Below are 13,248 nucleotides of genomic sequence, written 5' to 3' on the forward strand. Positions count from 1 at the left end.
CCTGATTGGGACGCCACCGGCTCGGGCTCACCTGCTCCCTCCAGCGATCTCCTCTCCTGCACCCCGGCCGTGGGCTCTGACTCCCCGCTGCCTCCCTGCGCTGCTCCGCTCCCCGCTGCCTGACGCTGTCGGCTAGCCTCCTGTGCGCCCTGGGGCTGAGGCTCCCTGCCTGTCTCTTCCTCCACCTCCGGGCAGTTCTTCACCACATGCCCCTCGCTCCCGCACCTGAAGCACTTCATCGATTCCGAAGTCACGAATACAACATAGTCGCAGCTGTCAATACGAAATTTAAGGGCCACACTGATCTCTTCCGTGGGGTTTTTTAGGATGACGTAGACCTGTCTCCGGAAAGAGACGACGTGCTTCAGCTGCGGAGCCCTGCAGCCCAGAGGGACCCTCCTGATCGGAGAGACCACCTGTCCGTATCGGGACAGTTCCCTCTCCAGCAGCTCGTTCCTCATGAACGGAGGCACGTTGGAGAGGGTGATCTTTCGAGCCGGGGCCGCGAGAGGCAGTACCGGGGTGAAGGTGCCGTCCAGGACAACTCCCTTCTCCACCAGGGTGTTTGCCAAATCGGTAGACTGCAAGAAAATGACTATACCTCCACTCATGCGGGAAGCGGACCTGATGTTCCTGCAGCCCACGACCTTCCCGACCGCAAGAACGCACCTCTCAAGCGGACAGAACTCCGCAGGGGAGATTTTCACACCATGGCGACGAGTTAGTTTCTCAAAGGAGAGGTCTGGAGGATCAGAGCCTCCAGAACCGGCCATGATGAGAAAATAAACCCCGCTTTTCCCCAAAAAAGACAGAAAAACACAAACCCAGTGAAGAAAACACCGCCACACGATCAAACCCACCGAAGCTCCGCCCACTCACTCACTCAGTCTCGCGAGAAACACACAGAGAGAGAGAGAGGGGTTCATACAGACACACTGACTGGACACTCCAGTACATTAACACTGCACTGAGAGAGAGAGGGGTTAATACAGACACACTGACTGGACACTCCAGTACATTAACACTGCACTGAGAGAGAGGGGTTAATACAGACACACTGACTGGACACTCCAGTACATTAACACTGCACTGAGAGAGAGGGGTTAATACACACACACTGACTGGACACTCCAGTACATGAACACTGAGAGAGAGGGGTTAATACAGACACACTGACTGGACACTCCAGTACATTAACACTGAGAGAGAGAGGGGTTAATACAGACACACAGAGGGGAAACATGGAGGTCTAGTGATTCACTCAGGGAGGACAGAGGCAGAGTCAGGAGGTACTCGAACCTGGGACCCTCCCGATCACAAGGCCTGAATCTTAAGCAGTGGACAAACTCGGGCTGACCGATCCCCACCTTGTGTCCCAGCCAGGTGCCGTGCTGGCGTTCGACTGGGAGCCTCTCAGCATCGCCTGCAAGGTCAGTCAGCGCATCCTGAGGGCAAGAGAGAGAGAGGGGTTACAGTGTCTGTCTGTGTCAGTGAGGGTGTCTGTCAGTGTCAGTGAGGGTGTCTGTCAGTGAGGGTGTCTGTGTCAGTGAGGGTGTCTGTCTGTGTCAGTGAGGGTGTCTCTCAGTGAGGGTGTCTGTCAGTGTCAGTGAGGGTGTCTGTCAGTGTCAGTGAGGGTGTCTGTCAGTGTCAGTGAGGGTGTCTGTCTGTGTCAGTGAGGGTGTCTGTCAGTGAGGGTGTCAGTGAGGGTGTCTGTCAGTGAGGGTGTCTGTCTGTGTCAGTGGGGGTGTCTGTCAGTGAGGGTGTCTGTCAGTGAGGGTGTCTGTCTGTGTCAGTGAGGGTGTCTGTCAGTGAGGGTGTCTGTCTGTGTCAGTGAGGGTGTCTGTCAGTGAGGGTGTCTCTCAGTGAGGGTGTCTGTCTGTGTCAGTGAGGGTGTCTGTCAGTGTCAGTGAGGGTGTCTGTCAGTGAGGGTGTCTGTCTGTGTCAGTGAGGGTGTCTCTCAGTGAGGGTGTCTGTCAGTGAGGGTGTCTGTCTGTGTCAGTGGGGGTGTCTGTCTGTGTCAGTGGGGGTGTCTGTCTGTGTCAGTGGGGGTGTCTGTCAGTGAGGGTGTCTGTCTGTGTCAGTGAGGGTGTCTGTCTGTGTCAGTGAGGGTGTCTGTCAGTGAGGGTGTCTGTCAGTGTCAGTGAGGGTGTCTGTCAGTGAGGGTGTCTGTCAGTGTCACTGAGGGTGTCTGTCAGTGAGGGTGTCTGTCAGTGTCAGTGAGGGTGTCTGTCAGTGAGGGTGTCTGTCAGTGGGGGTGTCTGTCTGTGTCAGTGAGGGTGTCTGTCTGTGTCAGTGAGGGTGTCTGTCAGTGGGGGTGTCTGTCAGTGGGGGTGTCCGTCAGTGTCAGTGAGGGTGTCTGGCAGTGAGGGTGTCCGTGTGTCGGTCAGCGAGAGTGAGGGTGTCTGTCTGTGTCAGTGAGGGTGTCTGTCAGTGGGGGTGTCTGTCAGTGTCAGTGAGGGTGTCTGTCAGTGAGGGTGTCTGTCAGTGAGGGTGTCTGTCAGTGTCAGTGAGGGTGTCTGTCAGTGTCAGTGAGGGTGTCTGTCTGTCAGTGAGGGTGTCTGTCAGTGAGGGTGTCTGTCAGTGAGGGTGTCTGTCTGTGTCAGTGAGGGTGTCTGTCTGTGTCAGTGAGGGTGTCTGTCTGTGTCAGTGAGGGTGTCTGTCAGTGTCACTGAGGGTGTCTGTCAGTGAGGGTGTCTGTCAGTGAGGGTGTCTGTCTGTGTCAGTGGGGGTGTCTGTCAGTGAGGGTGTCTGTCAGTGTCAGTGAGGGTGTCTGTCTGTGTCAGTGAGGGTGTCTGTCTGTGTCAGTGAGGGTGTCTGTCAGTGTCAGTGGGGGTGTCTGTCAGTGTCAGTGGGGGTGTCTGTCAGTGAGGGTGTCTGTCAGTGAGGGTGTCTGTCAGTGAGGGTGTCTGTCAGTGTCAGTGAGGGTGTCTGTCTGTCAGTGAGGGTGTCTGTCAGTGTCAGTGAGGGTGTCTGTCAGTGTCAGTGAGGGTGTCTGTCAGTGTCAGTGAGGGTGTCTGTCAGTGAGGGTGTCTGTCTGTCAGTGAGGGTGTCTGTCAGTGAGGGTGTCTGTCAGTGAGGGTGTCTGTCAGTGTCAGTGAGGGTGTCTGTCTGTGTCAGTGGGGGTGTCTGTCAGTGAGGGTGTCTGTCAGTGTCAGTGAGGGTGTCTGTCAGTGAGGGTGTCTGTCAGTGTCAGTGAGGGTGTCTGTCTGTGTCAGTGAGGGTGTCTGTCAGTGAGGGTGTCTGTCAGTGAGGGTGTCTGTCAGTGAGGGTGTCTGTCAGTGAGGGTGTCTGTCAGTGAGAGTGTCTGTCAGTGTCAGTGAGGGTGTCTGTGTGTCGGTCAGCGAGGGTGTCCGTGTGTCGGTCAGTGAGAGTGTCCTTGTGTCGGTCAGTGAGAGTGTCAGTCAGCGAGGGTGTCCGTGTGTCGGTCAGTGAGAGTGTCGGTCGGTGAGAGTGTCCGTGTGTCGGTCAGTGAGGGTGTCCGTGTGTCGGTCAGTGAGGGTGTCGGTCGGTGAGAGTGTCCGTGTGTCGGTCAGTGAGGGTGTCCGTTTGTTGGTCAGTGAGGGTGTCGGTCGGTGAGAGTGTCCGTGTGTCGGTCGGTGAGAGTGTCCGTGTGTCGGTCAGCGAGGGTGTCGGTCAGTGAAAGTGCCTGTGTGTTTGTCAGTCAGCGGGTCGGTCAGAAGGAGTGTCGCTCAGTCAGCGAGTTGGTCAGTGGGAGCGTCTGTGTGTCGGTCAGTCGGTCAGTCAGCAAGTTGGACTCTTACTTTAGGTGACAGTGTTCCTCGGATGCTGATCACCACTTTCTTTTTCCCATGATCCACTGCAACAAAGAATGGCGTCTCGTACACCTGGGCGAGAGGACGAGAACAGTGACGCCACGGTCATCGCTGGTCATCAGCAGAGCCGTTCAGCGCTGGAAGGGCTGTAGAGCGCTCTGACCACCCCAGCACTCGGACCCCCTTCTGGGCTGGGGCTCTCTGTCCGCCTGAACCCCAGCTCTCTGTCTGAAGCCCAGCTCTCCGTCCATCTGAACCCCAGCTCAGTCAGGCAGACCTGACTGCCCAGGGAGGACAGGCTCAGTGACCACAGCCTGGACACAGAGAATGGACACAGGCAGACCTGGCTGCCCAGAGAGGACAGGTTCAGTGACCACAGCCTGGACACAGAGACTGGACATAGGCAGACCTGACTGCCCAGAGAGGACAGGCTCAGTGACCACAGCCTGGATACAGAGACTGGACACAGGCTGACCTGGCTGCCCAGAGAGGACAGGTTCAGTGACCACAGCCTGGACACAGAGACTGGACACAGGCTGACCTGGCTGCCCAGAGAGGACAGGCTCAGTGACCACAGCCTGGACACAGAGAATGGACACAGGCAGACCTGGCTGCCCAGAGAGGATATGTTCAGTGACCACAGCCTGGACACAGAGACTGGACACAGGCAGACCTGACTGCCCAGAGAGGACAGGCTCAGTGACCACAGCCTGGACACAGAGACTGGACACAGGCAGACCTGACTGCCCAGAGAGGACAGGCTCAGTGACCACAGCCTGGACACAGAGACTGGAGACAGGCAGACCTGACTGCCCAGAGAGGACAGGCTCAGTGACCACAGCCTGGCCAGAGAGACTGGACACAGGCTGACCTGGCTGCCCAGAGAGGACAGGCTCAGTGACACAGCCTGGACCCAGAGACTGGACACAGGCAGACCTGGCTGCCCAGAGAGGACAGGCTCAGTGACCACAGCCTGGACACAGAGACTGGACACAGGCAGACCTGACTGCCCAGAGAGGACAGGCTCAGTGACCACAGCCTGGACCCAGAGACTGGACACAGGCAGACCTGACTGCCCAGAGAGGACAGGCTCAGTGACCACAGCCTGGACACAGAGACTGGACACAGGCAGACCTGACTGCCCAGAGAGGACAGGCTCAGTGACCACAGCCTGGACACAGAGACTGGAAACAGGCAGACCTGACTGCCCAGAGAGGACAGGCTCAGTGACCACAGCCTGGACACAGAGACTGGACACAGGCAGACCTGACTGCCCAGAGAGGACAGGCTCAGTGACCACAGCCTGGATACAGAGACTGGACACAGGCTGGCCTGGCTGCCAAGAGCGGACAGGATCAGTGACCGCAGCCTGGACACAGAGACTGGACACAGGCAGACCTGACTGCCCAGAGAGGACAGGCTCAGTGACCACAGCCTGGCCAGAGAGACTGGACACAGGCAGACCTGACTGCCCAGAGAGGACAGCCTCAGTGACCACAGCCTGGCCAGAGAGACTGGACACAGGCAGACCTGACTGCCCAGAGAGGACAGGCTCAGTGACCACAGCCTGGACACAGAGACTGGACACAGGCAGACCTGACTGCCCAGAGAGGACAGGCTCAGTGACCACAGCCTGGACATTGAAACTGGACACAGGCAGACCTGGCTGCCCAGAGAGGACAGGCTCAGTGACCACAGCCTGGCCAGAGAGACTGGACACAGGCAGACCTGACTGCCCAGAGAGGACAGGCTCAGTGACCGCAGCCTGGACATTGAAACTGGACACAGGCAGACCTGGCTGCCCAGAGAGGACAGGCTCAGTGACCACAGCCTGGACATTGAAACTGGACACAGGCTGACCTGGCTGCCCAGAGAGGACAGGCAGACTCTGGAGCGAGAGCGACGATCACACAGACTCACAGCGTCGTGACAGGAAGTGTAGATGATGTCCACTTCCTTCAGGTCCTGGTCCAGGAAGTGGCGGCGGATGGCCAGGACGTTGCAGCCGCAGCAGTTGTCCTCCTCCACCGTGACGGACTGGGAGAAGCGCGAGGGAGACAGAGACAGGCACCTGCGGGCAGAGGGAGCCGCGGTCAGCAGCGCAGAGCGAGGGCCGGCAGAGGCGGACAGTTCAGAGCGACACTCACGAGCAGGAGCTGGCCAGCCGGCAGAGCCCGCAGGCCGGGGTCCTCATCAGGTACATGGGCCACCCGTACGCAGCCATGGCAAACAGCATGTAGTAGCACACCTGTCTGTACATGGTCATCTCCATCTGAGAGAGAGAGGGGTTACTACTCAATTAAATTCAATTCAATTCAAGGTGCTTTATTAGCATGACCGATGGGTACAATCAGTGTTGCCAAAGCAAATAAAAATAATAAAATTAACATAGAACAAAACAAAAAATAGAAGTAAAATCTACAGACATGTTACAGACATTTACAACAAAGACATATTATATAATATCGACATATACTGTGTTCGGCTGGAGCATTATTGGGAGACGGACTCACTGTTCCTCAGGCTGTGACAGGAGATCACATACTGGGCTGCCAGATCAACTGAGTTCCCTCCTCCCTCTCCCAGTAGGATTGGGACCTGTTGTGGTTTTGGCAGGTGTGGGAACTCTGGGATTAGATTTCTGAATTTCGGGAAGAATGTTTCTCTAATCCCAGAGTATCTGTCACAGTGCAGTAGGAAGTGCACCTCTGTCTCTATTTCTCCCCGCTGGCAGTGGGAGCACAGCCTGTCCTCTCTGGGCAGCCAGGTCTGCCTGTGTCGCCCAGTTTCTATGGCCAGGTTGTGGTCACTGAGCCTGTACTTCGTCAGGGTCTGTTTCTGTTTGTTATTTTTTATTTTGGTCAAATATTCAGCTAGTGTGTATTGTCTGTTTAAGGTTCTGTAGCATTCCAGTTATGTTGTGTTTGTGTGTGTGTGTCCCAGTGTGTGAGATATTGCTGTTTGATCTGTGCTGTGATGTGGTTGAGTCTGGGTTGTGGTGCTCTAGCAGTGCTGTCCTGAGGCTGGTTAGTGTCGGTGTGGCTCAGGTCGGTGAGCCTCAGGACCAGCTGGCTCAGGGGGCTCTGTTTTGGGCTCAGCTCTTGGCTCAGCAGGGCTTTGTGGTGGTAGGAATTTTGGTCACTGTTTTTTAGGTGTAGCCAATACTTTAATATTCTTTTCTGTATGTTTATCAATAGTGGGTACTGGCCTAATTCGGCCCTGCACCCGTTGTTAGGAGTTTTTCTCTGCACACGGAGGATGATTCTACAGATCTCCATGTGCAGAGTTTCTGTGGGGTGTTTGTCCCATTGGGTGTAATCCTGGTCTGTGAGGGGACCCCAAACTTCACTGCCGTATAGGGCAATGGGTTGGATTACACTTTCAAATATTTGGAGCCAGATTCTTGTTGGTGGGTTGATGTTGAAGAGCCTCCTTCTTATTGCGTAGAAAGCCCTGAGTGCCTTCTCCCTCAGTGCCTTCACTGCCAGGTCAAAACTTCCGGAAGAGCTGATGGTGAGACCGAGATATGTGTAGCTGGATGTGTGCTCCAATGTGTTGTTGTTGAGTGTGAATTTGTACCTGTTTCCCTGAGGTCTGGCTTTCTTCTGGAAAACCATAACTCTGGTCTTGTCCAGATTGACTGTCAGCACCCAGGTCTGACAGTACTGCTCCAGCAGTGCCAGGTTCTGCTGCAGCCCCTGTTCTGTGGGCGACAGCAGGACCAGGTCATCTGCGTAGAGCAGGAACTTGATTTCTGTGTCGTGTAGTGTAAGACCAGGAGCTGCAGACTGCTCCAACATTCCTGCTAATTCATTGATATAGATATTGAACAGTGTTGGGCTCAGGCTGCAGCCCTGTCTCACCCCGCGGCCTTGGGTGAAGAATTTAGTCCTTTTGTTTCCAATTTTCACTGCACATTTGCTCTCTGAATACATTGATTTAATTATGTCGTACACTTTGCCCCCTATGCCACTTTGGAGTAGTTTATAAAACAATCTTTCATGCCAAATCGAGTCAAATGCTTTTTTGAAATCGACAAAGCAGGCAAAAATTTTTCCTTTGTGTTTTTGGTGGACGTGTTTGTCTATCAGTGTGTGTAGGGTGTAAATGTGATCAGATGTGCGGTGATCTGGCAAGAAGCCAATCTGATTTTTACTCAGGACATTGTGTTCGGTAAGGAAGGCCAGTATTCGTGTATTTAGGATACTGCAGAATACCTTCCCCAGGTTACTGTTCACACAGATGCCCCGGTAGTTGTTGGGATCGAGTTTATCTCCACTCTTATAGATGGGCGTGATCAGTCCTTGGTTCCAGGCCTCGGGGAAACATCCAGCTGTCATGATGAGATTGAGGAGTTTGAGCAGGGCATGTTGCAACTTTGTGCTGCTGTGTATCAGGATCTCATTGTTGACTCCATCTTGGCCACAGGCTTTGCGTACTACTCACTGACTGGACACTCCAGTACATGAACACTGCACTGAGAGAGAGAGGGGTCAATACAGACACACTGACTGGACACTCCAGTACATTAACACTGCACTGAGAGAGAGAGGGGTCAATACAGACACACTGACTGGACACTCCAGTACATTAACACTGCACTGAGAGAGAGGGGGGTTAATACAGACACACTGACTGGACACTCCAGTACATTAACACTGCACTGAGAGAGAGAGGGGTTCATACAGACACACTGACTGGACACTCCAGTACATTAACACTGCACTGAGAGAGAGGGGTTCATACAGACACACTGACTGGACACTCCAGTACATTAACACTGCACTGAGAGAGAAGGATTAATACAGACACACTGACTGGACACTCCAGTACATTAACACTGCACTGAGAGAGAGGGGTTAATACAGACACACTGACTGGACACACCGAGTTCTTGAGGTCCAGGTATTTGGTGTTCCGGGTGACTGGCATTCCGGACAGGAAGGTCAGGATGTCATTATTCCCCTGTGGGCAGAAGACACTGTTAGTGCGCTGTCCCACCACTGCCCACTGCCCACTGCCCACTGCTCGCCCACCCACCCACCTGTCCACTGCCCATCGCCCGCTTACCCACCTTCCCACCCACCCGCTGGCCACCCGCCCACCTGCCCACTGTCCACTGCCCAACCACCCGCCACCCACTGCCCACTGTCCACTGTCCACTGTCCACTGTCCACTGCCCAACCACCCGCCACCCACTTCCCACCGCACACTGTCCACTGTCCACTGTCCACTGTCCACTGTCCACTGTCCACTGTCCACTGCCCAACCACCCGCCACCCACCGTCCACCGTCCACCGTCCACTGTCCACTGCCCAACCACCCGCCACCCACTGCCCACTGTCCACTGTCCACTGTCCACTGTCCACTGCCCAACCACCCGCCACCCACTTCCCACCGCACACTGTCCACTGTCCACTGTCCACTGTCCACTTCCCACTGCCCAACCACCCGCCACCCACTTCCCACCGCACACTGTCCACTGTCCACTGTCCACTGTCCACTGCCCACTGTCCACTCCCCAACCACCCGCCACCCACTGCCCACTGCCCACTGCCCACTGTCCACTGCCCAACCACCCGCCACCCACTGCCCACTGTCCACTGTCCACTGCCCAACCACCCGCCACCCACTGCCCACTGTCCACTGTCCACTGTCCACTGTCCACTGTCCACTGCCCAACCACCCGCCACCCACTTCCCACCGCACACTGTCCACTGTCCACTGCCCACTGTCCACTGTCCACTGTCCACTGCCCAACCACCCGCCACCCACTGCCCACTGTCCACTGTCCACTGCCCAACCACCCGCCACCCACTGTCCACTGTCCACTGTCCACTGCCCAACCACCCGCCACCCACCGCCCACTGTCCACTGTCCACTGTCCACTGCCCAACCACCCGCCACCCACTTCCCACTGCCCAACCACCCGCCACCCACTTCCCACCGCACACTGTCCACTGTCCACTGTCCACTGTCCACTGTCCACTGTCCACTGTCCACTGCCCAACCACCCGCCACCCACCGTCCACCGTCCACCGTCCACTGTCCACTGCCCAACCACCCGCCACCCACTGTCCACTGCCCACTGCCCACTGCCCACTGTCCACTGTCCACTGTCCACTGTCCACTGCCCAACCACCCGCCACCCAGTGCCCACTGTCCACTGTCCACTGTCCACTGCCCACTGCCCACTGTCCACTGTCCACTGTCCACTGCCCAACCACCCGCCACCCAGTGCCCACTGTCCACTGTCCACTGTCCACTGTCCACTGTCCACTGTCCACTGTCCACTGCCCAACCACCCGCCACCCGCCTACCCACAGCCCACTGCCCACCTGCTGTCCACTGCCCGCCGCCCACCGCCCACTGCCCCTCCTGCCCCTCCTGCCCCTCCTGCCCACCTGGTCCAGCGTGGCGCTGCGCTTGGCCCTCTGCCTCTGCCGCAGCAGCACCAGGCCTGCGATGATGTCGCTGGGCACGATGTCCAGGTCCCGGAAGAACTCCGCAAACAGGCTGGCGATCTCCGAGTAGGCATCCTGGCACAGAGCAGGGGCACAGGGTGAAGGAGCCGGGGTTCGAGCCCTGCCTGTCCGCCAGCGGTTCTGGATCAGGGCGGCCCGGTCCCCGTCCGTGACTGTGTGTGATTCTGGATCAGGGCGGCCCGGTGACAGTGTGTGATTCTGGATCAGGGCGGCCCGGTCCCCGTCCGTGACAGCGTGTGATTCTGGATCAGGGCGGCCCGGTCACAGTGTGTGATTCTGGATCAGGGCGGCCCGGTCCCCGTCCGTGACAGTGTGTGATTCTGGATCAGGGCGGCCCGGATGGCATGTGTGTGATTCTGGATCAGGGCGGCCCGGTCCCCATCTGTGACAGCGTGTGATTCTGGATCAGGGCGGCCTGGTCCCCGTCCGTGACAGCGTGTGATTCTGGATCAGGGCGGCCCGGTCCCCATCTGTGACAGTGTGTGATTCTGGATCAGGGAGGCCCGGTGACAGTGTGTGATTCTGGATCAGGGCGGCCCGGTTGGCCAGTGTGTGATTCTGGATCTGGAGGCCCGGTCCCCATCTGTGACAGTGTGTGATTCTGGATCAGGGCGGCCCGGTCCCCATCTGTGACAGTGTGTGATTCTGGATCAGGGAGGCCCGGTGACAGTGTGTGATTCTGGATCAGGGCGGCCCGGTTGGCCAGTGTGTGATTCTGGATCTGGAGGCCCGGTCCCCATCTGTGACAGTGTGTGATTCTGGATCTGGAGGCCCGGTCCCCGTCTGTGACAGTGTGTGATTCTGGATCAGGAGGCCCGGCCCCTGTCCGTGACAGTGTGTGATTCTGGATCAGGGCGGCCCGGTTGGCCAGTGAGAGACGAACCGTCAGTTATAGCCCCAGCAGAACGGACGCTGCGGACGCTGTGGTTTCATGGCGAGCCGCGCTGGGAGAGGGCGCAGCGGGGGGCGGTACTCACGGACTGGGAGTCCTGCGCCCGCGTGCAGCACATGAAGAACTTGAGCCTGCGGGACCAGCTGCTGGCCTGGCCCTCCTCCAGCCGGTGTCTGAGCCAGAAGGGGAGAGGAGCAGAGGGAGGTCAACGGCCTCGTGGGTTTTACAGCCCCCCCGGTGGCCCCCGCCCCCTCCCTGCATTACCTCAGCGTGTAGGTGGTCAGGTTGCGCTGGCGCCTCCTGGTGGCCTTCAGCTTGACGAAGGTGCGGCCCGTGGGGTCGAAGGTGCACATCATGGTGATGCAGACGCTGAGGATGACCAGCCAATTGCAGGCCACGATTCCTGTGGAGCACAGGAATGGCTCAGAGCACAGGAAGGGGAGGGCTCACCCCTGTCCCCCCGCACCTGCCCCAGGCACCAGCGCCCCCTCAAATGCCCCTGCCCCCCTGCTCTTGACCCAAGCTCCAGCACCCCCTCAACTGCCCCTACCCCCTGCCCCCCTGCTCTTGACCCAAGCTCCAGCACCCCCTCAACTGCCCCTGCCCCTGCCCCCCTGCGCCTGCCCCAGTCCCCAGCACCCCTCCAACTGCCCCTGCCCCTGCCCCTGCCCCTGCCCCTGCCCCTGGCCCCTCACCCAGGGTGACGTTCTTGGCCGTGAAGTCGGAGCAGGGCTGGTAGTACTGCACCAGCCAGGCGATGCCCACGACCGCGTACAGCAGCTCCACCAGCAGGATCGCTGCAGGGCGACAGTCAGTCAGTCCGGAGCTCGCACCACACCACCAGGCCACCCGAGAGCGCAGCCCAGACAGCACCCGGCGCTAGGGTGTGTCCAGTGTAGTCCAGTCCAGTGTATCGCTGCCCAGTCCAGTGTGTTAGGGTGTGTCCAGTGTAGTCCAGTCCAGTCCAGTGTGCTAGGGGGTGTGTCCAGTGTAGACCAGTCCAGTGAGCAAGGGTGTGTCCAGTGTAGTCCAGTCCAGTGTGCTAGGGTGTGTCCAGTGTAGTCCAGTCCACTGTGCTAGGGTGTGTCCAGTGTAGTCCAGTCCAGTCCAGTGTGCTAGGGGGTGTGTCCAGTGTAGTCCAGTCCAGTCCAGTGTGCTAGGGTGTGTCCAGTGTAGTCCAGTCCACTGTGCTAGGGTGTGTCCAGTGTAGTCCAGTCCAGTCCAGTGTGCTAGGGTGTGTGCAGTGTAGTCCAGTCCAGTGTGCTAGGGTGTGTCCAGTGTAGTCCAGTCCAGTCCAGTGTGCTAGGGTGTGTCCAGTGTAGACCAGTCCAGTGTGCTAGGGTGTGTCCAGTGTAGTCCAGTCCAGTCCAGTGTGCTAGGGTGTGTCCAGTGTAGTCCAGTCCAGTGCGCAAGGGTGTGTCCAGTGTAGTCCAGTCCAGTGCGCTAGGGTGTGTCCAGTGTAGACCAGTCCAGTGCGCAAGGGTGTGTCCAGTGTAGTCCAGTCCAGTCCAGTGTGCTAGGGTGTGTCCAGTGTAGTCCAGTCCACTGTGCTAGGGTGTGTCCAGTGTAGTCCAGTCCAGTCCAGTGTGCTAGGGGGTGTGTCCAGTGTAGTCCAGTCCAGTCCAGTGTGCTAGGGTGTGTCCAGTGTAGTCCAGTCCAGTGTGCTAGGATGTGTCCAGTGTAGTCCAGTCCAGTCCAGTGTGCTAGGGTGTGTCCAGTGTAGTCCAGTCCAGTGTGCTAGGGTGTGTCCAGTCCAGTGTGCTAGGGGGTGTGTCCAGTGTACTCCAGTCCAGTGTGCTAGGGTGTGTCCAGTCCAGTGTGCTAGGGGGTGTGTCCAGTCCAGTGTGCTAGGGGGTGTGTCCAGTCCAGTGTGCTAGGGGGTGTGTCCAGTGTAGTCCAGTCCAGTGTGCTAGGGGGTGTGTCCAGTCCAGTGTGCTAGGGGGTGTGTCCAGTGTAGTCCAGTCCAGTGTGCTAGGGGGTGTGTCCAGTCCAGTGTGCTAGGGGGTGTGTCCAGTGTAGTCCAGTGAAGTGTGCTAGGGGGTGTGTCCAGTGTAGTCCAGTCCAGTGTGCTAGGGCGTGTGCAGTGTAGTCCAGTCCA

General features: G+C 57.7%; 1 protein-coding gene across 10 annotated transcripts in view; it reads right to left on the reverse strand.

The window, feature by feature from the left end:
- Window positions 1–13,248, reverse strand: part of dagla (diacylglycerol lipase, alpha) — a 59,225-nt gene that overhangs the window by 24,253 nt on the left and 21,724 nt on the right. For all 10 annotated transcript variants that reach the window (XR_015928090.1, XR_015928086.1, XR_015928087.1 and 7 more), the window contains 9 exons: window positions 11,846–11,947; window positions 11,415–11,553; window positions 11,236–11,323; window positions 10,178–10,312; window positions 8,661–8,738; window positions 5,921–6,045; window positions 5,694–5,844; window positions 3,762–3,845; window positions 1,368–1,445 (listed from right to left, as the gene is read on the reverse strand). Coding sequence is in view for 3 of the 10 variants with exons in the window: in XM_088611332.1 (XP_088467458.1) it covers window positions 1,368–1,445; window positions 3,762–3,845; window positions 5,694–5,844; window positions 5,921–6,045; window positions 8,661–8,738; window positions 10,178–10,312; window positions 11,236–11,323; window positions 11,415–11,553; window positions 11,846–11,947 (980 nt within the window). In the remaining 7 variants the exon portion in view is untranslated. The remainder of the gene's footprint in view (window positions 1–1,367; window positions 1,446–3,761; window positions 3,846–5,693; window positions 5,845–5,920; window positions 6,046–8,660; window positions 8,739–10,177; window positions 10,313–11,235; window positions 11,324–11,414; window positions 11,554–11,845; window positions 11,948–13,248) is intronic.

The sequence above is a fragment of the Lepisosteus platostomus genome, chromosome 18 (genome assembly GCF_059453375.1).
Source record: "Lepisosteus platostomus isolate fLepPlt1 chromosome 18, fLepPlt1.hap1, whole genome shotgun sequence".
NCBI classification, from domain to species: domain Eukaryota; kingdom Metazoa; phylum Chordata; class Actinopteri; order Semionotiformes; family Lepisosteidae; genus Lepisosteus; species Lepisosteus platostomus.